The 24,285-nt window shown below is 53.2% G+C and overlaps 6 protein-coding genes across 6 annotated transcripts; all 6 read right to left on the reverse strand.

Annotated features, from left to right (window-relative positions):
- Positions 1 to 1,342: 1,342 nt before the first annotated feature.
- Positions 1,343 to 5,516, reverse strand: SAC3 (actin cytoskeleton and mitosis protein; the record flags this gene model as incomplete). The annotated part of the gene is made up of 3 exons (XM_056214384.1): positions 1,343 to 4,687; positions 4,735 to 5,046; positions 5,259 to 5,516. 3 exons carry the CDS (start codon positions 5,514 to 5,516, stop codon positions 1,343 to 1,345), a joined length of 3,915 nt encoding a protein of 1,304 aa, XP_056071651.1.
- A 1,946-nt stretch (positions 5,517 to 7,462) lies between these two features.
- N0V89_005608 (uncharacterized protein) lies at positions 7,463 to 8,568 on the reverse strand (the record flags this gene model as incomplete). The annotated part of the gene is made up of 4 exons (XM_056214385.1): positions 7,463 to 7,677; positions 7,727 to 8,140; positions 8,199 to 8,376; positions 8,524 to 8,568. 4 exons carry the CDS (start codon positions 8,566 to 8,568, stop codon positions 7,463 to 7,465), a joined length of 852 nt encoding a protein of 283 aa, XP_056071652.1.
- Positions 8,569 to 10,973: 2,405 nt separating this feature from the next.
- On the reverse strand, positions 10,974 to 16,182 carry YCF1 (ATP-binding cassette glutathione S-conjugate transporter ycf1; the record flags this gene model as incomplete). The annotated part of the gene is made up of 9 exons (XM_056214386.1): positions 10,974 to 11,225; positions 11,329 to 11,489; positions 11,542 to 12,459; positions 12,518 to 12,555; positions 12,610 to 12,639; positions 12,739 to 12,842; positions 12,930 to 13,090; positions 13,178 to 15,845; positions 15,907 to 16,182. 9 exons carry the CDS (start codon positions 16,180 to 16,182, stop codon positions 10,974 to 10,976), a joined length of 4,608 nt encoding a protein of 1,535 aa, XP_056071653.1.
- A 1,709-nt stretch (positions 16,183 to 17,891) lies between these two features.
- N0V89_005610 (uncharacterized protein) lies at positions 17,892 to 19,766 on the reverse strand (the record flags this gene model as incomplete). The annotated part of the gene is made up of 2 exons (XM_056214387.1): positions 17,892 to 19,206; positions 19,306 to 19,766. 2 exons carry the CDS (start codon positions 19,764 to 19,766, stop codon positions 17,892 to 17,894), a joined length of 1,776 nt encoding a protein of 591 aa, XP_056071654.1.
- Positions 19,767 to 20,320: 554 nt separating this feature from the next.
- N0V89_005611 (uncharacterized protein) lies at positions 20,321 to 22,951 on the reverse strand (the record flags this gene model as incomplete). Its single annotated transcript, XM_056214388.1, has 3 exons — positions 20,321 to 20,557; positions 20,612 to 22,855; positions 22,922 to 22,951. The coding sequence occupies 3 exons, from the start codon at positions 22,949 to 22,951 to the stop codon at positions 20,321 to 20,323; spliced, it is 2,511 nt and encodes an 836-aa protein (XP_056071655.1).
- Positions 22,952 to 23,476: 525 nt separating this feature from the next.
- Positions 23,477 to 24,206, reverse strand: N0V89_005612 (uncharacterized protein; the record flags this gene model as incomplete). Its single annotated transcript, XM_056214389.1, has 2 exons — positions 23,477 to 23,793; positions 23,852 to 24,206. 2 exons carry the CDS (start codon positions 24,204 to 24,206, stop codon positions 23,477 to 23,479), a joined length of 672 nt encoding a protein of 223 aa, XP_056071656.1.
- Between the last annotated feature and the right edge of the window lie 79 nt (positions 24,207 to 24,285).

The raw sequence follows: 24,285 nt of genomic DNA on the forward strand, positions 1-24,285 counted from the left end.
ATGCAGTCTTCCGAACGCAATGCAGTCTAGATGCGGATCTAGATTGTTGATAGCTTGGGTACGCTGCACCAGGGCGAGAGGTGTTCGTCATGCTCTACAGCTCGCGCGTGAGATTGTGAGAGTCAGCAAGAGAGCTTCCAGCGTGGAGCTACTGTTGATCTTCTGTAATACTATCGAGCGCTTCTATTCACAGCTTCACCACAGAGATAGACGCCAGATGCAACCACCGTGTCCGACCGTTCTACACGCCCAACACCCCAAGCGAATTGATTGAAGCGGTTCACTCCAATCATTCCCGACTCCGGTACGGTCAGGCGTCCCATCGACCTCGTTTACGCGTTCGTGTTCTCATCACCTATTTCCGTATCCAATGTTCTTTTGCTTTTTTTCGCCAGCACACACAATCCTCCCCACTCTCAGCGCTACAAGCGTCAAACCCCACATTCTACGCAGGTGCCAAGCCGGCGGCTAAGCTGCGTCCAGCCTCGCGCCGATGCGGCCGCCAAGCGATCCACAAGCTCGAAATGAAGTCCTGCGTCGAGTAATGGTTCTATAGATGCTGTATGACAGGACAGGGTCTCCTGCGAGAGCGGTCATGGATCCAGGGTGCGGCAGCGGAGGAGGGTCCGACTGGTGACGGTGGAGGGAACTGCAGGACGTTGGAGGGCATGAAATGAGGGTGTACTGCGCGATGTATGCACATGCGCATCCGTGTGATGTGCATACGGTTGGTTGGGAGTCGACGGTATTGGGACAGCAAAATCTAGAACGTAGGCTGTAGGGTGACCTTTTTCTGGGTGTTGTGTGTGTCTCGGTTAGGGAAACGGGAGAGGACAACGGCTGACGTTGGTGGCGGTAAATGAATGGGTATTTGGTGTACGCATGTGGGAGGGCAAGGCTGCAGCAGGTACGGTGTCCATATCTGGACGCAGGTATGATGGTCGCTATTGAGGACGGCGTTGAGAATAGCAACCGTGCTCAAAGGGAATGCATGGTCATGTCTTCATATCGTAGTCTGTGGTCTTGATATCAGAAGAGGGCTCAATCGCGACGAGAGCAATGCACCTGTCTTGGAAAGATATGGTCGAGATCAAACATACTACAACCGTCGTGATGGGCACATATTTGATTTTCCCTCATCGCCCAACTAGTATACAGTATCTCAAACCTAGAACGTGGGTATCATGACCGCTTTTGCGAAAAACCTGCAAACTATGCACCCACAGTTCCCAAAACGCCGCGCTATGCAGATAGTTGACAAAAACCAACAGTGAAAGTGTCCCCCGCCCTTATCAGGTATACACATATAAACACGAATCTTGCGCCCATACTGAAGGGAGTCCTAGTCAGACAGCTCAATAGCATCGTTTTCCGTACCTCCAGGCTGCTGCGCACACTCCGTACCCTCTTCCTCCTCTTCTTCTCCAGAGTACTCCTCTCCTTCGTCTTCGGAGTAATACTCCTCCTCTTCCTCAATCTGCTCTTCCCCTTCCTCGTCAAACTCTTCATGTTCGTCATACTCGGCCCCGCCCTCATCCTCCCCATCAGCATCATCTTGGATATCAATTGCGCCCTCGGCCTCATTTTCGAACGACTGCTGTTGCTGTGTGGGATAGTACGACTGCTGCGTCGGGATCGGCGACGACAAAAAATTCGGGGGATTGGGGACATCCTTGAATTGGACGACATCAGGCGACGCCTGACTACTTGCCGGCGATCGCCCCGAGAACTGCGCACGATACGCCCTTATAGCCTCCGGCTGCCCGTACAGATGCTGCGGCACAAAGCGGCTCTGACGCGCCCAGTAAGCTGGTTTGTCGCTTGAAAATGGTGTGCCGGTGCTGTGTGCGAAGCCAACGTCTGGTGTTGACTGGCGCGAGGCAAAGGGTGGTGGCTGGGCGAGTGTCTCGCGGGCACGTTGGATAATTTGGTTAGTAGTGGAGGCGTTGAAGCGGCTCGTGGTTGATGCATTGAAGGTAGACATGCGCACGCTGTTGAAGTCGACGGAGCGAGAGGGTGTGTGGCCCGAGCTGTGGCCGTTCTTAGACATGGATTCTTTGATTGCGCGGAAGCGGGCGATGCGCTCTTCGTCAGTGGAGGGAGGGGGAGGGATTTTGCGGACAATTGTCGTTGGTTGCTGGGCTGTGGACGAGGTGGAAGTGCGGGCGCGCTTGTTGTCTGCTTTGGGAACGTCTTCTTCGTCGGACGAGTCGAGGTTGCGTTTCCGAAGCTTGTTCGGGTCGATCCCAGAGGCTCGCAATCTGAAGTAGTCTGTCTCTGTCCGATCGACGGTTCCTCGCCTTTCGTTGAGATGTGCCCGAGCTTCGTGGTAGGACTGTGAAAAAGCGCGAGTCGACTGGGTAAAAGCTTCGCCATTCCGCCGAGCTGGTTGTGAGGTTTGCTGGCTGGTTCGCTGGCTTTGTGTACGTCTAGGAGCACCGCTGCTGAGGCCGTTGGCGCGGGCAGCAACAGGCCGGTCAACAGGGGCCATGCTTTCAACGGCTCGTAGGTCTGAAGCTGGTGGACTAGCTGCTGAGCTCGCTGCCGAGCTTTTTGCAGCTTCAATCTCAGCCTTCAATTTCCGCCGACGTTCTCGAAGATGACGTGCCTCAGCCAGCCGTCTCTTCTTGTGCACATGCTGCGCCCATCGGTAGAAAGCGGCTCGAGCAAGGTTTAGACGTTTCCGTTGCCACATCTCATCGGCCATCGCGTCATCCTGCGCCTGCCGTTCCTTCCGAAGCGCTGCTTTCGTATCTTTAACCAAGGCTTCCACCATGTTCGCAAGGTATTGCTTCATTAAGCCCTCCCTCGGATCCTCCAACAAGTTGAAAGTAAGCGTTGTGAGTGCTTGCCTCCGTTGTTCCTCTGCTTGCCGTGCCTCTTCTTGCTGAGCCCGAAGCTGTTCCCTCTCTTTCTCTTCTTGAAGTCGTCTTTGCTCTTCGGCTGCGCGTGCTTTCGCCTGCTCCTCCTGGATTTTCCGCTGTTGCTCCTCCTCAGCCCGCTGCCGTCGTTCCTCCGCAGCCCGTCGTTGTTCTTCCTGTACTCTGCGTTGCTCTTTTTCTCGGGCCTTGCGTTGTTCCTCCTCGAATGCTTTACGTTTTTCGTCTTCACTAGGCGGCGAAATGGATGTCCCGGCAGGCCCCGAAAAGGCCAGTCCTGCGGTGGGTGTGCCGGACCGGATTGGCGCAGCCGATGGAGCACCGGATGTTGCCAACCCAGTGAACCCATTAGTCGGAGCCGAGGATGTTGCGGGTTCATTGGAAGTGTTCGCAAAATCCGGCAGCTTGAATCTAGCAAAGGCATTTGAAGGCGCTGATGAGGTCGAGAATATGGATGTGGCAGGCACAGAAGTCTCTGCACCATGTGCGGTTGTACGTGCACCAAGACCTCTCTGACCTGCCGGAAATCCAAAAGGATTCGCGTTTGCAGATGGTAAGAAGGCATTCGCTTTTGCAGATAAACCTGAAGATGCAGTGGTTGCAGGCACTGGAAACCCGCTCGAAGATGTTGGAGATCCGGATGTTGGTGCTGTTACTTGGCCACTCCCGTTGAGTTTGGTTGCGGCGGCAGCGAAAGGATTCGCTGGCGCAGATGCCGATGAAGGCGCATCGTTGGGCGGCGTAGCGAATTTGACGCTGTTCTTCTTTGCATCGAACAGGCCAGGCTGAATGCTAGACGAAAAGAGCTTAGAAGGCTGTGTAGACGAATGCGCAGCAGCAGCTAGTGCAAATGGGTTTGAGGGGTTCGGAGGGGCAAATGAGTCTGGGACGAACAATGAATCCTCATCGTTTTCGGAGATCGGCTCTAGCAAACCTTTAGATTGTGCCTCCAACATGTTGTAGCCGAGCAGAACTGCGGCCAGATTACGACCGCCCCGTTTGAACTCAACATACTTCTGCGAGAAAAAGTGTTTCTTTCCAAACGGATCCTTTCGCATCGTGATGGTTTCCGGTCGCAGATATGTAACGCCTTGGGGATTGATCTCGAATTCGCCGCCGTAGGCTTGGCAGAATGTGCGAACTTGCTCCTCACCATCGAAGCCCAATAGTTCGGCAAGCTTTTCCAAGGTCCAGTCGTCAACCTTTTGTTTGTGCACCATGTAGGCTTTGACCATTGCTTCTAGAGTATCTGATCGAACAGACATGAAACGGGTAGCAGCCGCACAGGCCATAAGGTACGAAACCTGGCTCGACCTGACAAGTCTCCAGAAAGTGGCGAAGTTCTTTGTGTCGTGGGCAGCTCGGACAAGAAACTGCGCGGTCCGAACACGAGGATGCCGACGGACCTCTTCGCGATGTTCGCGCTCTTTCAGACCGAGAATGATGTTGTACGCGTGGATCTCGGCAACGCGCGATGCTTCGAGCGGAGACGGTGTCACTCCATCTTCGGGCACATACACCTTTATCTTGTCCCAGAGCTGTGTAATTTGATAGCAAGAGGCCGAGAGCTGTTCCCAATCAGTATGTCGGTCGTAGTCACCTGACTTGCTCTTCGCCATCTGATGCATGCTGAGCAAATGGAAGCGTATGCACATCTCATAACATCCAAGAAATGGTTCGGTGTCTTCTCGTCTGCGGTAGTTCTTGTTTATTTCCACTCGCACAGCCCGCGACCGATCCCATATCCACCCGTTGAGGAATTCAAACGAGTCTCCTTTTAATCGTTCGATCATGGTTGTCATGGATTTCTGAACCGTATTAGCCCGGATCGGTCAAGACTTTGCAAGCGACCTACATGTAGGGCCGCTGGAGTGCGAAGATCGCTCATGAGGGTAAGATCTTCTCCAGCAGATGACCGGTGATGTGCCGCGATCATGCGCGCTTCGTCGATGATCCGTTGATTGCGAGGGCCATGGGCTGTGTCCTCCGTATATTCGGGGCCGGCCACATCGTTTTGGACGATTCGTCGCACTCTTTCCAGTTCCGGACACATATCTTCGCAAAGACCGTGCTTGTCAACGCTCGACTTCATGTCCATCTGTCCGTCAGGATCCAGTTGGCCTTTGGCGATCTGCTCTCGCTTCTTGAACGCTTGCGCATGTTTGAGCTATGGCCGTTAGCATAGATTGCCGACGGGGAAGGGTTCGCTTTACATATGCATATCGTTTTTCATATTGGCGCAGTCCGTAAGGTGTGGAGTTTAAGGGGTCCCCGCTCTCCTGCGCGTGCTTGGGGGAATATGGGATTCCGTCGTAGCCATCGTGCTCAGGTGTTGCCCTGTGAAGATGATTAGAATTCATAGCGGGGTGAGCCAATGACCTCCTCCTTGTCCTTCAGGTGCGGTATCGCATTACCAGTTGCTCCTCCATCGTCTTCCGCACCAGCGTCGCGCGCAACTTTGGCCCACCCCGCCGCTTGATGTGATCTTACAACAAGGCGTGAGAGCTTACTCTTGTACATTCCTTTTCCCGCCTGCATTGTTACCCCTTCCTCGGCCTCGTATGCCTGCGCTGCTGTTGTTTCCGCGACCGTTGCCTCGTCTGGCGACAGTGCCTCCCGTGAGCGCGTCCAACCCATTCGTTTGATTCGGCGTTCGTCCTTCATTACTCGGTGATCCGCGACCTCGATTTACGCCTCGGAATCCACCGCTACCTCGACCTCGGCCGCGACCTCCAGTCATTGTCGCAAGGTCGTGTTTTCAATTGCTCATGCGCGGATGGTGTGCGTAACGCGAGGGTGGATTCTAGGGAACGCGAAATGTGTCAGTGGAAGTTGCCCAAAGCAGCGCACGTAAGGAGTCGACTATGGCGCGTTGCGCTGCTGCTTGGGCGAAGCGTCAATGAAGAGACAAAGCGCGGTCTTGAGGTGATGCACATCGTTGGTAAAAGGGTCTGTGCACATGATCCCTGCAAGTATATGCACCACGCGATATCTCACCGGAGAATACCTCAACCAAGGACCAGGCACTGTGAATACACTCGAGATTTGTGCGCGATTTGCACGCTCGTCTTACAGCGGATTTTTCAAGGATCGGTCACCGAAGCAAGCTACATCATTCATGCGCAGATGAAGCCAATGAGCGCATAGCAGGCAGACAAAGGACTTACAAAGCGATCACCATCACGTTGCTATCCAACCCAAAAGTCATCGTTTTTGTCATGTAACGTACCGAAATATTTGGTGGTGGCCCCAGGGGCTCATTTCTACTATATGTACAATCCACATGCAGTGCCCAGGTAAACACACTTCAACACCTGTTATACAAAATGAGATTGATGGAGCCTTCCCTCCTCGCTACACATTCCTTCGATTACGTGGTCCTGTGGCCTTTTGGTCCGTATTACGTCCACCTGAGGATTGCCTGTGTTTCTGATGTCGTGGCGTCGTGGCGGCGTAAACGGGTATAATGCGCTGAAAACGATGGTACCAAATGGCTCTGGAAGAATGCCGAAGCAAGGCTGCGATACAAAGGAGCGTATGGCAGCCGAGACAAACAAGAAGCTATCGTGATAGAATGAAGGATAAGGAAATCAAAATGGGAGGGTGGAAGAGGCTGAAGCTCGCGACGGCAGTGCTTACTGAACGTTTTGCGGTGTAAGGTTGTCTAAAGTTTCGCTGGGTAGATCGGCGGTGCGTCGTCCTAAGAAATGCCCACAGCGGGACACCTAGTATTGGTTGCCCCAGCCCGTTATGAGAGGCAAACCATGTGTAGGAAGGCCATGAACAGGCAGATGGTGCATGGGTAGGCCATACATGGACTGGCTATTGCTTGGCAGGTGTGTTTCGGATGCAGCAGCAAGCGCGACGTCGTGCGGTACTACTGGTCCGCAAGTGGCGAAGTTGTTGGGTCCATTCATAGGAAAGGGAGCCTGTGCCAGTGAAGGGTAGACATATGGAAGCCCTGTGGGAGATTGTGCTATTATACCAGTTGCGGATGGGTGGTAGCCGAAACCGGGATACGCTCGGGAAGGGTCTGACTCATACAACTGAAGACGCCCCATCGAATGGTCAACGTCCGACGCCTTGGTCGTGTCCGCTTTGGGAGTGGTGGTCTGGTAGAGAGGTTGACTTGAAGTCACTTCTGAGACATGCGAGGGTTCGTTGGGTATAACCTCTGGAAACATCTTGACGTCTTCAGTGTGTCTGAAATTCGAACCGAAGGACGACAATGTGGAGCTGGGTTCGGCAACTTCTTCGTCTACTTCTGTATTATTACCATCATCATCGCACATCGACACATCGTCTTCGTACAAGTCATTTTTTCTTGGTCGATATGATGGACGCGATGGACGCGATGGATTTGATGGGTTTAATTGACGTAAGGGACGTGGACGTTTGCGCGCAAGGTCACGTTCGGGTCGAGGAGTAGCTTGCCAAAACACCTGCTTCCCGCAGCCAGGATCCTCGTTTCCAGAGCTTTCGTACAGATCATACTGAGCAATATAGTCTTCGTGAGACCTGGCAACGTCGAACAAGCTGAATTATAATTAGTCTTTGGTGTTTGCTGGGTGGTGGTCAATTGATTACCTGGGAAGTATGACTTCTAGAGCGCGCTTCTTCATGGCTTCGTTATACCTCGCGCCCCTGGAAGACGAGAAGTGCTCTGTGTCTTTTGAGGAAACGAGGTAAGTGGCATCGGTTTCGAGCTTGCTTATCCAGGAAGGATATTTCCGCTTGCCAGCCTCCTCGTCGATGCGACGGTGAATCATCATCATGTCGACAGCTAGAGGTACCAGGTCTGCTGAAAGTGAGCAAGTGGCAGCATGTATTCCGCAGGCAAGACTTACGCTGTAGTTTGAGGTGCGAAGGCTCAACATATGGTACGGCAGTCGGCCACCAGGGGGGTTTGATGCTTTTCTTTCTATCTAAGCGGCCGTCGGAGTCGTCATTGTACTCGTACCGCTGGTAGGGTCCGTACTTCTTTTGACGTCTAGGCTCTAGTCTCTTCACCCACGCGGTTACTACGTCGCGCATCGGCTTCATGGTCAGCTCACGAAACCGCGCCGCGTAGAAGGCCTGCAGCGACTCGACGTCCCCGATACTGAATGTCTCGGGAGGCCGAACCTTGGCAGTGGGTTCATGTGCTTCGTCAGCATCCTGGGCGTCGTTTATGTCGTTGTCATCTTGGTTGCGAGTGCGCCGTCTCTTCAGAGCGTGCGATTTCTTTGACGAAGCTGCCAAGGACGGATTATGTGCTGCCTCTGCGGTACCTGATTAGCTTCTGTGACTGAGGCATGGAACTTGTTGCCATCAGCTCACCTGTCGCTCGTGGAGCGGCAACATCCTCATGCGTGAACAAGTGCTCGAAACCTTGAATGGGTGCGAAGACGGGTTCCTCGCGGCCGTTGACCGTTAGATAGCCCAAGGCTATGCGCGACTTGAGCGGCGTATCATCTTCCTCGACAGCGCGAGACTTTGGTTCACGCTTCGGTTTCTGCTTGACCGATCAGCAAAGCGGGCGGATGGCGGATGGCGGATGGCAGATGGCAGATGACATGTGATGACGTGCGCTACCGTAAGCTCGAACCGAAGCACTACACGTCCTGAAGGTCGCTTGTCGTTAAACGGACTGTGGGAAACTCACGGGCGGCACATAATCCGAATTCTGCACGAGCGAGAATAGGTCCATGTTGAAATGCTCGTCTGTGTTTGCTTCGTTCGGTGTGTGACAGGAGAAAGGCTCGCTTCTGTACTGCTCCATGTTTCCTTTTGCCATGGCGTCGGCACCTCACCTGGCCGAACTGCAGGGCGACAATGGGCGAGCAAACTGCGCTGTGAGCTTCACCGAGACTCGGCTCGATACAGACTGCCTAACCGTTCAGCAAGTTACAGCGTTGCGTCGTGTCGACGGGGCCGACTGACAGTGACTATCCACGGCTTCAGGGTCAGAATCTTCAGTTCCGGTGGTCTCAAAGTCCAAGTATAGCGAGCGAGAGTCCAGTAACCAGCAGCGGCGAGTCAAGAAGACCAAGCATCCATGGAAGCCCCAGGAGAACGAGAGGTACGCAAAACAGGGTCGTGGGTTGCAAAGGCCGACTGTAGCACAGCGATGACGCCGTCAGCAGTGTCTGTATAGCTCAGGAATACAGAGTAGAACCTTGAGGGGCGGCGGGGGCTATCCGCCTTAAAGAACGTTGCTATCGACCGGGCAGCTTGTCTTCGGCTCTGTACCTGGACTAGACCAAGCTGCGCTCACCGTTTGCTGTCATTTCCTCTAATCTCGTCGCATAGGCATCTAGGGAAGCAGCATCTCCAGCCCAGCCCAGCCCTTCCAGATGTGCCCCTGTACATGGGAGAACACAGGGGCCCCATGGGCGGTGTTCTGCTGGCCAGTACAGGCGCGCCATGGCAGCCGTTGGACAGTGCCTGAACGGGCCGTGGCTGTCTTATTGATCGCTGCACCAGGGAGGCAGCCAACTTCCCCGATTGGCGCAGCCACCCCTGACCCCGCAACGTCGTGCGTTCTCACTAACGAGACGTATGCAGAGCGATGGGCGGCAGGGATCTTTCCGACACGCCTGCTCCGAGATTCTTTGCATCGGGAAGGGCCGAGAGCCAGCGTGGGGCAGTGACGATGGGATTGTTGCGAGTCAGATCCACAGGGAAAGAGCATCTTGCTTGAACAGCGGCTTCCACAACTCCAGTGTCTCGCGCCCTCTTTCGTTCTGCGCCTCCGCCTCCGCCTCCACCTTCGTGGCCATCTGCCGGCATCCAGCTGTCACCCAGAAAAAGAAAAACAAGTAGACGCGGCACGCGGCAATCCTCCCAACACCTGACACTCTCCCGGCAGCAATGCAGCGAGCCACTTCCACCAATAACCACCACACAGATACCCACTCTCACTGCAACCCCCATCCCACGTGGACTGCACAAGCACACGACTGTTGCAACTCACACAGCATAATGAACAACTCCGCAGTACCCTGCCAGGTGTCGCTCATCTGCTTCTCATCTGCATGTATCCAATTCGTGCACACACCACAGACCCACAAGAAGGAACGGCCCTTCGCTCCGCCGCCTTCACCCAAATGCCCGGTCTTCGGCATCGTGATCGAACCCGGCGATGAGCATACAAGCGGGCATTATTTTCACGCAAGATACACTCCAATAGAGACCCTAGTCCCAGACCTCAACGAATTACTACCGCTTCTGCAAGGATCGGGTACGCAGAGGCGGATCCCCGCTGCAATGCAGCAAACACTGACCGGGATGCTAACTCAACGCGGGTAGGCCCGCGTCCTTCCTCTGCACCATGTGCACCAATCCCCTTGCAGATCCCTTTCACTGTCCGTTTCTGCAGCGGCCGTACGTGAGAATGAACTGATTCTCGCTCATCGCATCTCCAATCTGACAATCTGGCAGGACGCATCGCTTCGATTCGATCGATCTCCGCGAACCGCATGGCAACCATGCATGGGCTTATCGATCGGGACCCCCCTCCCGAAACTCTTGCGCGTCTGCTCTGAAGCTATTCCAAGCATACCACGGTCCATTGTGCAAATGGCTCCAAGACGTCGGGGCACGACAGAAAATCGCAATCTGACAGGAGACACTGTATGCATATCTGCCGCGCATAGACAGTGTTTCTGGGGATACGTACCACTCATTTGGTACTTCTGCAGTGGCAGGCAAGCCACCCATCACTTCACGGCCAACATCTCCTGCTCGTTAACTCTTATTCGTCCGCATGCACCCACCCCACACACTTCCCTAAACTCTCTGCCAAGACTTCTGCGCGCTCGTGTAGAACTCAAACGGCACCTGGCGGCCCGGCGGTGAACATGAGACAGCACTGTACAACAGAAGCCTTCTCCCCGGGTGGCACAGGTGGGGAACGGCACAGGGACACACGCATCACGGGAACTAATCAGGGCCATACACTTGACCAATTTGATGTCCGCTTTCCGTCACACAAATAGGTCAGCAAGGGTATATACAATCGCGGTTCCGCCCGTCTTCCCTGAACGAAAATTTCTTTCCGCGGGCCACTCAGTCGATCCCCCAAACCGGCCCTTGATCCCCGCAACACATGACTCAAGCCTGCGTAACGTCCAGTGAGCTGAGGAGGTTTGCTTCCCTGACGAGCTCGTAGAAGAGACCCTTGCTCCTCACGAGAGCCGCAGGGGTGTCGAATTCCGCAACCTTTCCGTGGTCGAGCACAATGATGCGGTCGCTGTCCAGAATGGTGTTGATGCGGTGCGCAATCGTGACGATAGTCCGGTTGCGGAACATGGAACTGCGCAGAGTGGCCTGCAGCATGGCGTCTGTCTCGACGTCGACAGCGGCCTGCAGCGTGAATGTCAGCAAGTATGCTTAATGATGGCACTATAGCCCGCGGCTCGCCAGTGGCGAGGGCCGCGAATGAGTATGGGAAAGTGAACATCCGTACCGTGGCTTCGTCCAAGACGAGGATGTTGCTTGGTGCAAGTAAGGCGCGCGCCAATGAGACAAGTTGGCGTTGGCCGGCACTCAGATTGGAACCACCCTCATTGATCTGAGCATCCAATCTGCCGGGCATGCTGGCAACGTGGTCCTTGAGACGTGCATGTTCTGTGATACGCGTTAGCTGCGGGGACTATCAATTTCGAGGCTACGTGCATACCTAGAACGCTCCACAGCTCTGTGTCGTCGTGCACATGGCCTGGATCGAGGTTATCTCGCACGGTGCCTTCAAACAGCGCCGCATCTTGTGGGATGATGGCCAGACGCCGCCGCAGATCCAGTAGGCCTATGGTACTTGTGTTCAAGTTGTCAATACTGACATTGCCCTCCACGGGCTCTATGATGCGGAAGAGCGCCATCGTGAGGGAGCTCTTGCCCGCGCCTGTGCGACCAACGACACCGACCTTTTCATGAGGCTTGATGTCAAGGTTGATGTTCTTCAATACGAGATCAAGACCTGGTCGGTATCTGGTACTGTAGTTGTTAAAGGACACCGCACCGCGCGACGGCCAGCTAATGGGTGGCCTGTTCTTGGAGATGATTTCAGGCGCCTCGCTCGGCAGAGCCGCATACTCGAGGACACGCTCCACGCTCACAATGTTAGTCTCTACCTCGACCGTCTGTCGCACGATCCAGTTTAAGCTCTGCGTGATCTGCAGGGCATACGACATGGCGAGGCCTACTGCACCGGGAGACAAGTTGCTATGGCTCGCAACAGAAATAATTGCGAAGCCAGCAGAAGCCAAGATGATGATTGAGCCAATGAATTCGAGGCGCACCGCGAGCCATCTGTTTGCACTGATGGACGGGAAGTACGCTCTCAGATTGGCGTCTACGCGCCACTCGTTCTCGAGCTCGAAGCGCTTCTGCTGGTGGTAGGCGCGGATGGTGCTCATACCACTAAGTGACTCCTGGAAGTGTGCATAGATGGGGCTGCGGCTGATGCTGTCAAGACGCTTGAGCTCTCGGGAGGTCCGGAGATAGTATCTTTGGATGTACAGATATAGCGCGCCAAGCGGGAAGATGAGCGCTATAAAGACGGGAGTAGTAACGGAAACGATAACGAGGGTGAAGCCGGCTGCGTGCAGTTAGTCAAATGTCGCACAAGCAATGCACATGGCAGGGAATATCAATACCTCTTGCCGAATTAACAAACAGCATGTTGAAAGTCCGGCTACCAAACGTTAGCTACCACTCAAGATCGATCCTAGGCAGGCCCACGACTTACGCTAAGACTTCGTCGACTCGATAGACATCGCTGCAGTTGTGTTAGCCAGATGTCGCTGAGAGTCCTTCCCAGAAATGGACCCGATCTTATTAATCACTAACTGCGGAAGCTAGTTGAAAGGAGGCTTACCTAGAGAAGCGGTTCAGGATCCTCCCAGCAGGCGTTGTCTCGAAGAAGTTCATTGGCGAGCGGAAGATCGCAAAGGCCATTCGCTCGTGCAGCTTGCGACTAGCCTGTAAAGATGGCGTCAGTCAAACACGGCGCTCGCATGCGTTGCCATGCAGATCTTGCGGGGCATCATCCCACACAACCAGACTTACCTCGATAGAGCAGAAAATCCAGAGAATGAGCGTTTGGACGACGCTGAGTGCTGCAGATCCCACGCCAAAAGCGAAGTAAATGCCGATGTACTTGCCCACATGGGGGTTTCCGCCGTACCGTTGGTTGATTTCAGACCAGTTCTTGAGCCATACGCTCCCGCCTGCATGTACATTAGCCTACTTCCCACATCGAGGAGAGATGGGAAAGATGAAGATGTGAGCAACAGGGGTGCACTCGCTAAACATACCTACAGAGGCGGTCTGCGCCCCAACAAGCAGCACCAGATAGAAGGCGACGGCAACAAGATTGCTAACCTTAGCGTACTCCGCGTAAACAGACCACTTGACCTTTCCTTGCTCTGAGAACTCTTTTTCTTGCTTGCTCTTCATATTGCCGCCTTCCTCGTCCGTGAGCTTGCCTCTGGGTCCCCTGAAACTGGCAGTGCTCGCGCGTCGTAAGGTTTGGAAACTAGACTTGCGGGCCGTGCCGTTGCCGGTACGGAGGGGTGCCAAATGGGTATTCTCTTGCGCGGCTTCCGCCTCGTCCTGGTCCTGGTCATCAGAGATGGGGCTGCCTCCGCCGTAAACGGTTTCCTCTTCGCTGACGACGCTCTCGGACGCGCGACTGTCTGATTCATGTTGGTCCTCATTCTGTGATGTCCTAATCAAGTTTGCAATTTCGCCCTTCATAGCCATGAGCTGATCATACGTTCCCTTTTCAAGGATCTTTCCTTCGCGTAATAGCACGATCAGGTTCGACTCCATGAGCACAGGAATAGAGTTTGTCGCTAAAATCCTTGTCTTCCCGGAGAGCAGACCCTTCGGGCCGAGCACGTTGTCAATAAGGTGCCGACCGACATGCTGATCAACCGCCGACAGGCAATCATCTAGCAGATAAATATCTGCACGAGCGTAAACGGCGCGGGCCAGGGTCAGACGAGCCTTCTGGCCTCCCGAAAGGGAAATACCGCGCTCGCCAACCTCTGTTTGATCACCGTCAGGGAGCGTGGCGAAGTCGTCGCGGAGAGCGCACGCGTTGACTGTCTGCTCATAAAATTGAGCGTCCCATCGGTGGCCGAATACAATGTTCTCGCGGACTGATGCATTCATGACCCAGGCTTGCTGCGGCACGTACGCGGTTTTGCCACGCACCACTACTTCGCCTCGAGTCTTCCACAGATCGCCAAGGATCGATGACAGAAGCGAGGACTTTCCAGCGCCTACGCGGCCGACAATGCAAGCGAGCTCGCCCTTGTGGGCAGAAAAGTTGATGTCCTGCAAAGCGAGGCGGTTTTCGTGGCGATCCCAGGTGAAGCTTGCCTCTCGAACGCGAACTGACTCCTCGCCATTCTCTTCGACCGCTTTCTCCCGAAGAACAGCATCTTCCTGGAGTTCCTCAGCGGTCAGGAAGCTGGTAATACGTCCGACGGCTACACTAGCCTCCACAATAGCAGTAATCACCATCGGAAGGATCGCTAGGGGGAATGTAAGAAGGTTGAACAGGGTAAGGGCTGGGAAAACGATCTCGGTTGTCAGAGGCTTGTGCTGGGTGAGAACGAACACGCCGAACGTGGAGCACGATACCAGAAACGGTGTGGTAGACCAAGTAAAGTTTGAGAAAGCTTGTGTGGCTCCGATCTTCCTTAGAGTCTTGAGCTCTTGGTCGTTACGGATGACGTTCAGGCGGTTGATGAATGCGGTTGTCCAAGCATATAGCTTGATAGACTTCATGTTGTTGAGAATCTCTGTCATGAGCCTTGTACGTGCGTCCTTGTTCTTCATCTGCTCCTTCTGCAGTGTCTTCATAAGTCGCGCGATGTATCCATTGATTGGAATCATGATGATCATGGCTCCGACACCGGCAAACATGCTCCACCCAACCAACTGATACAAGGAAAGCATGCAGAGAACGATCTGGAAAGGTGCGGACCACAGTTGCTGGCCGTACTGTGCAAGGTCCTGGAGGCGCTGGCTGTCAACTGCCATGTAGTTCACGATGTCACCCGTAGTCTTCGATGCTCTCCCTTCGTTCGACAGGCGCGTGGATTTCGAGTAGATGGCAGCGGTCAGTGATGACTTGATGCGCATGCCGGTCTCAAACGAGCGCTGGAAGTATTGATGCAAACACGCTGTCTGTGACATCGAAACGACGAACATGGCGATGGCGATCGCTGCTCCTCGCGCAACTGGCTGCGGGCTATCGGTTTGATACGACTGCACGAAGCTGATAAGAAGCCTTAAAAGTTGAGGTTGGGCGAAGTTGAGCGCGTCACTGAGGGTCTTGATAGCGCCACCACGGAAATAGGGCCCTGAAAATGCGCGGAACATTGCGATCCACAAGGATGGATGCTTCTTTTCCAGCTCGTAAGCCCAGGCTTCCTCGAACGCATCGGCAGACGCTCTTGTTGTGTCTCGCTTGCGCAGGTTCCAAAGATCGTCCTGGGTCAGGAACGTCTTATACCCTCGCTTCATCATAGGCGTCATCCAGCCAAATGTCAGAACCGAAAAGACGTCAGAGTACTCGTACGGGCATTCGTCATCGTCTCCAAGCGCATCGTAGTCGCTTAATCGTTTCTGGATTCCCCACTCCAGAAAGAATTCGATTGCCGCCAATCCAACACTGGTGGCGAACACTGCAAAATAAGCTACATGTTCGCGATGAATGTTTTGAGAGACCAATGATCGGAGCTTGACCGCATATGCAATCAGCAAGAAGAGCCAATAGAACAGCACCACACCGTTCGCATTGCGCGACCGCCAGTGCTCAGTATACTGAACGTAAAAGATAACGCCGAGCGAAACGAGATTGAGGATAGTGGCCCAGAAACGGAAGTCGCCGGCCCAGATGCCCTTGTAGTATTCGATCTGCAAGGCTGCTTGCAGGGCAGTCGTGACGAAGAGCGCGATTATCGTGATCTGCCATAATCATGATCAGTCCAACATTCCTCCAGCCTCAAAGCTATTGGAGGTTTCGTACTAATTTGGCATAAAAGTGCCAGTTCTTCTTCACCGGCTGCGCGGTGCACTTCTTGAGCAGATACCACGTCGCACCCGCTCCACCCAAGATGCCCGCCGACGCAACCGTCGCTATCCACACGTCGAGGAAACATGGCGTGAAATCATATCGATCGCGACTTATGGGTCCCCATCCCTCGCTATTGCCGCACAAGGGCTGGCGACCGTGGCTCGCTGCCTCGAGATAGCCGTTCGCGAGCGGAGACGGGGGCTGCAGAGGGATTTGCAGATAGCTCATTGATTGATTCGGGGTCGCGAATGCCGTACTCTGGGGATTGCAGAGTCTGGGCACAGAATTCGAGAGGCGCGGTCGGAACAATGACGGATGAGAGTAAATCGATGGACTTTTAGTCGGCGGTCCTAGCTCCCGATGATGCAGCTGCTGCCTGCTTACAAAGAACCGATAGCGGGGAATCTTAGCTCCGAACCTCTACTCCACTTCCTTGCCATCCATTACTTTAGTGATGGAGTGATACTATCTTAGGTATAGAACCACATCATACTAACGGTAGACCCACAAGGGTGATTAGCCGTATGTGCGAACGTCGCATGCTTGCGTTACGATTGCGTGCAATTGCCGCGGCCAGTTTTTGCCCGAAATATTTCGTACTTCGTATTTCCGATTCGACTTTATGTCCGAGAAGCACAGCTGTCACGTGTACGTTGAGTCTCCTGCGCATGAGAACGCTATGGCTGCTAGCTTTTTGAACTGCAAAGGGTGTACTTTCGAACATCCAAATCGAAGAAGAACATGCCACCCGCTCCTGGCATTTAGACGACAGAAATACCAAGCAGTGCGTACTAAGCTATGGCAGAATTCACCTTAACATTGTGTGCACACAATCGTGCTCGGCAATACAAATGAATGAGTTCCCAAAGGCTCTACTTGTATGCATGGCTTTTACAAGAACAAATACGATACTCAACCACATGAAGCCCAGCACATCCATATAAAGAACCTCAAAGTTCATACGTCGCGAAGCCTTGCCATGGATCAAACCCATCATCAATTTCTCCAGCGCGCAAAGAGCCAAAGCTTCCATCGATCTCGATCTCTGGACGTCCTTCACTAGTCAGGTGATTGTGAGCTCCTCCGCAACCCCTGCCCTCATGATGCAGGACCCCAAACACGAAAACAGGCGCCTCCAAGACTCTAAGAGTCATACCAGGTACGCAAAATAGGGGTGCAGACGAAATCTGACACTATGATAATTGGCGCCATACAGAACGGGCACTATGCAGACGCCGCTTCTTGAGACTGCAAGGTCTCCCAGCGCCAGTGCCAGACTTCGAGATCTCACTATTCTGTCATCACTCAGATGCAATCCAAACGGCTTCCTCCATGCACAACGTTCGTCCCCCAAATTCCCATACAGCCACTGATATCCTCTTGCTAAAGCTGCCGCAGGTCCCACCAATGTACCCAGACAGCTCGATGATAGGTTGCCCTCGATACTGTTTGCCCTTTCCGAGACTCCTTCCGTTCAGCCTGACGCTTCCGGGCAAGGAACAGGGTTTGAAGTTGACCCTTAAGGCAGAGCTGAGCAGCTATACCGAGAAAGTTTATTAGCAGTGGGCGCTGGGCACGTATCTGTATCATATGCTGCGGCAGGGGATCTGGTAAGAGCATAAACAGGAGGGTTTGAGGTAGAGGTGCTTATCTGAGGTTAGGAAGTTACTGACCGATGGGTTGGGATGCGTACTGTAGTGTGCATTCCCTGGCGTTATACTACGAGCTCTGTTTCCAGCCGTGCCTAGGTGGCATACCAGTCACATTCTGCCATCGGGAAGGAGATTTGGGCTGGAATAGCATCCATGCTAGTGTTTAAAACTATCCTTCGATTTAGGTTCAGCTACCACTCAGGAGCAAGACCCACATATTTTATGTGATCCTTCTTAGCGAACCTTACAACCCCCAAAGCTCTCTACCATCTTGTCAAACGCTGCCTACCAAAACACCTTCCGATCCTTCGACTCCATCCCAAGCTCTTCAAACAACGCATTTGTATTCTCCTTTCTAAACACGCGTTCAACATCCTTCACGCGCCCAACCCGTAGCATCGCCTCAATCGCTGGCTCGTGCCGTGACGTCCGCTCAGCGTTCCGATAGCGATGAATACGATACACCGAGGGAGCTTGGTTCGGATGTAGTGTGTACAGCGCTTCGAAGAAATCGCTGCGTGTGCCGTTGCGGATGACGGTGCGGATGAGCGAGGAGGGAAAGGGGCCAAAAGGGGAGTGAGGGGCGGACGATCGATACTTGCTGGAAGCTCGATGGCGGCCGTGGAGTCGGTGTTCATCCTCGGCGTGATGTATATCCCTATGACGATGACCACTCCCATAATGATGCCTACCTTCGTAAAGATCGCTATCATCAGATCGATGTCTAGTCTCCAAACGTCGATGCTCCACACCAACGCCACGCAGCATACCACCACCTCCAGAGTACAGAGCAGAGCGGCCCACGCGTGGTATGCGTGGAAGTCGTTCCTTGTCGAGCTCATCAAACCGGTCTTCGTCAAAGCGCTGATCGTAGTCATACCTAGAAGCTGGTTGTTGATTGGTCCGACCTCGATATTCGGTACCAAGCACATCTTGACGGTCACCCACATGCAGCTTGGATTGCAGCTCATGCGCGACGCCTTCATCATCGAAATCCTGCTGCATGCTTCGAGCGAATTGCTCGTCGTCCTCAACCGTCTGGGCTGCTAGCCGCCGAGTTGAAGACTTTGCCCGTCGTTGTGGCCAATCCTGGAATGGCGCAAGAGTCTCACCATGCTCAGCCGCCCAATCTTGCGAACGGTGTTCAGGCACTGAATCATAGGTATCGTAAATATGAGCGTGGTTCGGCCGCAGAGTGTAGAGATCCGGATCCAAGGCGTTGAAACTCGACGGACGGTCATCTGATTCAAATGGCTTATTCATCTGCTCTTGCAGTGAATGTGCATCGTGAGAAGTGCTCTCTCGTACCGGCAATGGTTTGCGTCCTTGTATGTCTTGTCGAGGACTACGGCGAGGAGAATCGGCGCGTACGGGAAGTTCCTCCGGATGTAATGGCTGTTGTGGACGTAACCGATGGCCGACAGACCTCAGAATCGAACGCAATCGCCGGGGCGGCCTATGATCGTCGACATTGTTCTCTTCAGGAGCAGAATAGCCACGGTTGGTGAGGTGTGGCGAAATAGGTTGCCAAAAGCCCGGCCCCGATCCAGGTGGTAGCATAGGGTCATTGTAGTACTCTGCCGCAGGATCTGTAGCAACTCTGTAGTCAGCCGAACTTGGACGGTAAAATTCATGTTGCGTCGACATATTTCGATGGTCTCGAGGAGGCATATGGTCGTGGGAGCTTACATCTACGCACGAAGCGTGCTGCTGTGATCCGGACTGAGCATTCCGTCGAGGACGCCACTCATCTGAGGACATTGGAGGAACAAAGTCATTGAAGAGCCCCTGTCCAGGCCGGTCACCTGGCAAAGGCGAACGGTATCGAGATCCATCATCACACTCGACTTCGTTGTCGAATTGAACATTGCGTTGACGTCCCACGTTAGCCAGCGTGTTCAAGTTGGTAAGCGTCTCACCCACAGCCCGGTCAAAGTCATCGTGCACGCCCTCACGAAGTTTGTAGTCCAGGTGTTGGCGGAGCATGCGATGCTCTTCTGGATTCAGACTGTTTAGATAACGGGTAGGCACTGGGTGAACGGCGAACATAGTGCGACCAGAAAAATTCAGGACAATCTCGTCGAAGTTCGAAGCTGCCTTGATGGCTGCTTCATTTGTGTAACGGCCCCAGCATGTCCAGAGATCTTCGTTGTGAGACATGGTTGCTTATGCTAGCAGACCTTGGTGGCTGGTCAAGGCTTGCAAAAGTTTGATCCGTAGGTAGAAGGCGGGTTGGTGGCGTTTCGACCGAACCTTGAAGGTGTTGAGCAATCGGACAATTAGAAGGGAACTTTAAAGCTAGAATGATTGGTTTCCTAGTGTGTCTGATGCTCGAAGTCGCCTGGCCAGGGCCTTCTTTCACTAGAGGAGGAAAGGCTGTCCTTGCTCTGTGAGTTGATGGTTGAACCCCTCGCTTGTTGAGCGGCTTATAGCGCCAATCGTACACTCATCTGCCACTCGGGGTGAATTGATGTGCAGTCTGGCATTCTCTTTCACTGGTCGGTCCTACGACATCTTGTGTTGGTGCATGGCTAGACCCTTTCCGGTCTCAGAAAACGGTTTCCTTTTCCATCTCTTGACACAGGTGCCAGTACAAGGCAACTTTGTGTATGCATATTGCTTCAGATGAAGATCACCCAGATGAAAGTCGACCTGGTGAGGTTCGGTGGAGAACATAAACAAGGAGACGATTCCGCATGCCCTTACCATGATGCTTAAATCTCTGGTGGCGTCGTGCCAGCTACTTCGCTTAGCTTCTGGTACCAATGGTTCCTTTCCTCGGAGGACAATGCTCCTACGCAATGCGTCGTGAAATTTGACTGCGTCACTACGACATCAATGAATAGTTCGTACAATGCAACTCCTCGTGGAAACTCGTCCAGATAAGAAGTTTTGCGAATCTGTGCTGACCCGACAGGTAGCCTGATCGCGATATGCGTCACAGGTACGGGCTGAGCATATTAGTCTGATAGCCAGGAGCGAAGCGCTAAGGCGTTTGTACTCACCTTTTCAATCACCCGAACACTGTCAGCTTTCATCCCTTTATGTTTTGGATCCTTGGCCGACTTGACTTTGCCCCACAAAACATAGTTGTCAAGTAAGATCACCTGCATAGACTGCCATGGACCGCGATTGTTGTGTTTGAAGGCAAGTACGCCCTGATATATGATGCGACGGGCTGGTGCGGAAAGCTCGAGAGGGTCTAGCAGACTCGTATCGACCGTATGTATCCTCCGATGCAGACTTTGCATTTCTTCTTGGCTCATAGACTTCTCGGTAAGATCGGAACATTGTGCTTGCAGCCTTTGAAGAGTCTCAAGCGTCGCCTTGATGCGTGATTGTTCTTTGATTGGGACGGGTGTTGTGCTCTCATCCAACCATCGAGCTATACTCTGTAGTCTCGTGATGTAGGTGTCAAGCTGTACGATAGGTAACACAAGATAATCTTCCCAATTTTTACCAAAGTATGTTAGGCTTAGACCGAGGCTCTCAACGCAAGGAGCGAACTTCTTATCCCGCGTTCGAGTAAGTCGAAGCGCATACAGAGCGTGAGGATAACGCCGTGAGTATTCTTTGAGTACCCGGTATGTTTTACTGGCCCACGTGATGAATACACGAGGATCGCAAATAGAGTACGCGTTCTGTGCAGATCTCTCTTTGACAACGTCGAGAATGTGCTCCTGATGCAACGGCATAAGCTGTCTGGCCAAAACAATTGCTTCCATATGCTTTTCCAAGACCGGCCATTCTTTGACGACAAGTCCATAGAATATATTAGTGAATTTTCCTAATCGTTCGATGTACTTCTCTTCGTCCAACAATATCGAAGCCCAAATCTTGCCAGGATGGGTTTCTCCTTCCGAAGTGGGAGAGGCAATATCCTTGTAATCAGTGCCGTAGAAAGACAGATTGGAAGGCTTCTTGACCAAGAGTGGCAGAGGCTTGCGAATGACTTGGTTATTAGGCGGAGAGGTGTTGTCCCCTAAGCCTGGGTCGGTGAGCGATAGAGACGACGTAGTCGACAATGGCGCGAATATCTGATCCCATGAAGAGACCTTCTTCAACTCACAAGTCGAACTGGATTTGGCTGGCGCTAGAAAGGACTGAGCACTACGACGTGGTGGAAGCGGAGGTGGCTTTTCGTCTTCTTCGTTTTCATCTGTCGCGTCGAGCGAACGTTGCGACGAGGTTGCCCCTGAATCTCGCACATCTGAAGAGCCTTGAATCTCTTCAGGTTCTTCGCTCAATGGTGCTACAAGGGCAGTAATTGAGGTTGTGCTTTCTGTCATCGCTAAGCTGGACTGCTCTTGTGAAGAATTCATCGACTCAGCCTCCGTGACTATTACTGAAGGCTGTCTAGACGTAGATGCGGGAGGCATGAAAGGTAACATGCTCTTTTCAAGATCATCTAGTATGTCTGCATGAGCTTCTCCACCCTCATTCTCGTAGGGGGGTGGCTCGTCGTTGTTGTTCGATTCGATAGCGTCATCAAGTCGTAACAGGAGAGACCTCATATCAGCCGCTGCCGTGTCGTCCACCTGTTGGTCATCGACTTGTTTATCTGTATTTTTGTACAGATCAATGACATCGTCCTTCTTCTCGTTTATAGAGCTCTCTGTAAGTGCCCTTGCCATAGCCCTTCGATAGGCTTTGGAGTTGACGACCTCGTCGTCAAAGGTGAACTCGGCGTCCCCAAATATCGTCTGCGAGTCGTCGATAGTATCCTTGTCCAGCACTGATTCTGGCACTTTAATGTTTGGATGCTTTTGCCTCAAGGTGGTCGACCGCTTCGCGATCTGATCTAATTTTACGCTGTTGTCTCCAAGTAAGCGGTGCATGTCGGAGAGAGACTCCATTTGCAAGCCCTGAATAAGCAATCCAAGGGCAGATTGCTGCCCTCGTATTTGCTGCAGCAACTCTTTGAAATTGGCCTCCTTGAGGAGGAAGCGCGCTCGGTCACGCTTCCGCAAGTCGTTCACATCAACTTTCCGAGCCAAATCACGCACTTCTTCGTCTAGACATTGGTAGACCACCCAGCACCCCGTAAGCGCCTGATCAAGAGTGTTGCGAAGCTCTGGCTTGTTTTGCAAGGTGGTGCCCTGTAGGAGACTTTGAATTTGAGACAATGATGCGGCAACAACCATGGACTCCGTGTAGATAGCTGTTATGAGTATGGCTGCTTGGTCGAAGCGCTCACGCAAATCATACAGTTGCTTTGCTGCTTCTATGCACTGTGGTATCGCGGCGATCTGCCGATGTTAGCAAGACTGAAATAAGTTGTGGCCAAGGATGGCGCTGCAGAAGCCAGGACGCACCACGCCAATAGCACTGGACACCGGATCCATTTTGAACTGAGCTTGGGTTCAAGAGAGAAATGCGATGCGCATCGTCCGGGCCGGAGGGCTGTGAAAAGCACAGTGACGACACGCGGGGGAAAGAGGTGCGACATGCGCAGGCTGGAATTCGGCCCCCACAACCGCGCGCTAAGCTCGTCTCAAAACCTGACGCGTTTGCGCTAATACCGAATCTGGGCGCCGCCAAAAGTTGGGCACGTGTCACACGTGACAATGCCACTTTGTTCAGTGAATACAGACCTTACAAGCGACGAGCAATGGTAAATCAGACGGGCGCAATTCGGATGGGAAGCACCCTCCTAGGTCGCACTCCCGAGAAATACGGGCAGATGATAAATACACAATGCTGGAGCTGACATTGAAACCTGGACTCGATGCCCAGGTGTGATGGACGTCTGGTGACCAGGGAACTCAGTTTTCTTTGACTTCGCAACATCGTCTATTGATATAGGAGAATATATACCGTGGATATACATGCTCTGGTCCGTTGACTTATTGATTGTCTCGAGATCTCTCTTATGAAGAGCCGAATGTGAATGCAGGAACATTGATATCGGTTGCCACCCAGGTAATACCTCCATCGCTAGTGGACAGTTCTCCCGTGACACCCTGGCCCTTACCCAGGGTCTGGTCGTAGTTAGGATCCGCGCTGCTCAATACGATCTTCGTATCTGTCCACGTGTGTGCGGCTACCGTTCCGCAGGTGTCCTCTGCACACTCAACCGCACTGCCCCAGCCTTGCGCCTGTCCAGAGCTTGTTGAGAGCTCTGCAACCTGGTTCCCGTTGATGGATACTAGCTGTGTGTAGTTGCCACTTGACTTGTCGAACTTGTCTGACGTCTACATTAGGCACTGCGCTGACGAAACAGCAGGATTCCAGGGCTTGCTTACAGTGCATAGTAATTTGATCGCCTTCAGTCGCGTCGGTTCCATCCGTCTGGACCGGCATCTGCGAATTGTCGCCCGTCTTCACCAGCGTATATGCGTAGATGGACCAGTTTTTTGAGTTCCAGTTGTCGGCAATAGACTGTATCAAATCACCAGACGAAGTACCCATACCAACCCAGAGAGAAAGGTCGTTGGCTTGGTCAGCAGGAACGGCAGGCAAAGTCAAAGTCGAGGTTGCCTCAATAATGTAGGCACCGCTGCCAACGGGACCGGTTGAGAAGGCAGGTCCCATCGCAGCACTCGCGGTCGATGTGAGCGAAGCCGCTACGAGGGCGAGGAGGGAACGGTGAGAAGGCATGGTGACGATTCGATATGAGAAGCGAGATTATTGAGTAATTTGTGAACGCAGTTCTAATGGGACGATGGTGCTCTCTAGA

This window comes from Didymosphaeria variabile (assembly GCF_027946475.1).
Source record: "Didymosphaeria variabile strain IMI 356815 chromosome Unknown scaffold_4, whole genome shotgun sequence".
Taxonomy (NCBI): Eukaryota; Fungi; Ascomycota; class Dothideomycetes; order Pleosporales; family Didymosphaeriaceae; genus Didymosphaeria; species Didymosphaeria variabile.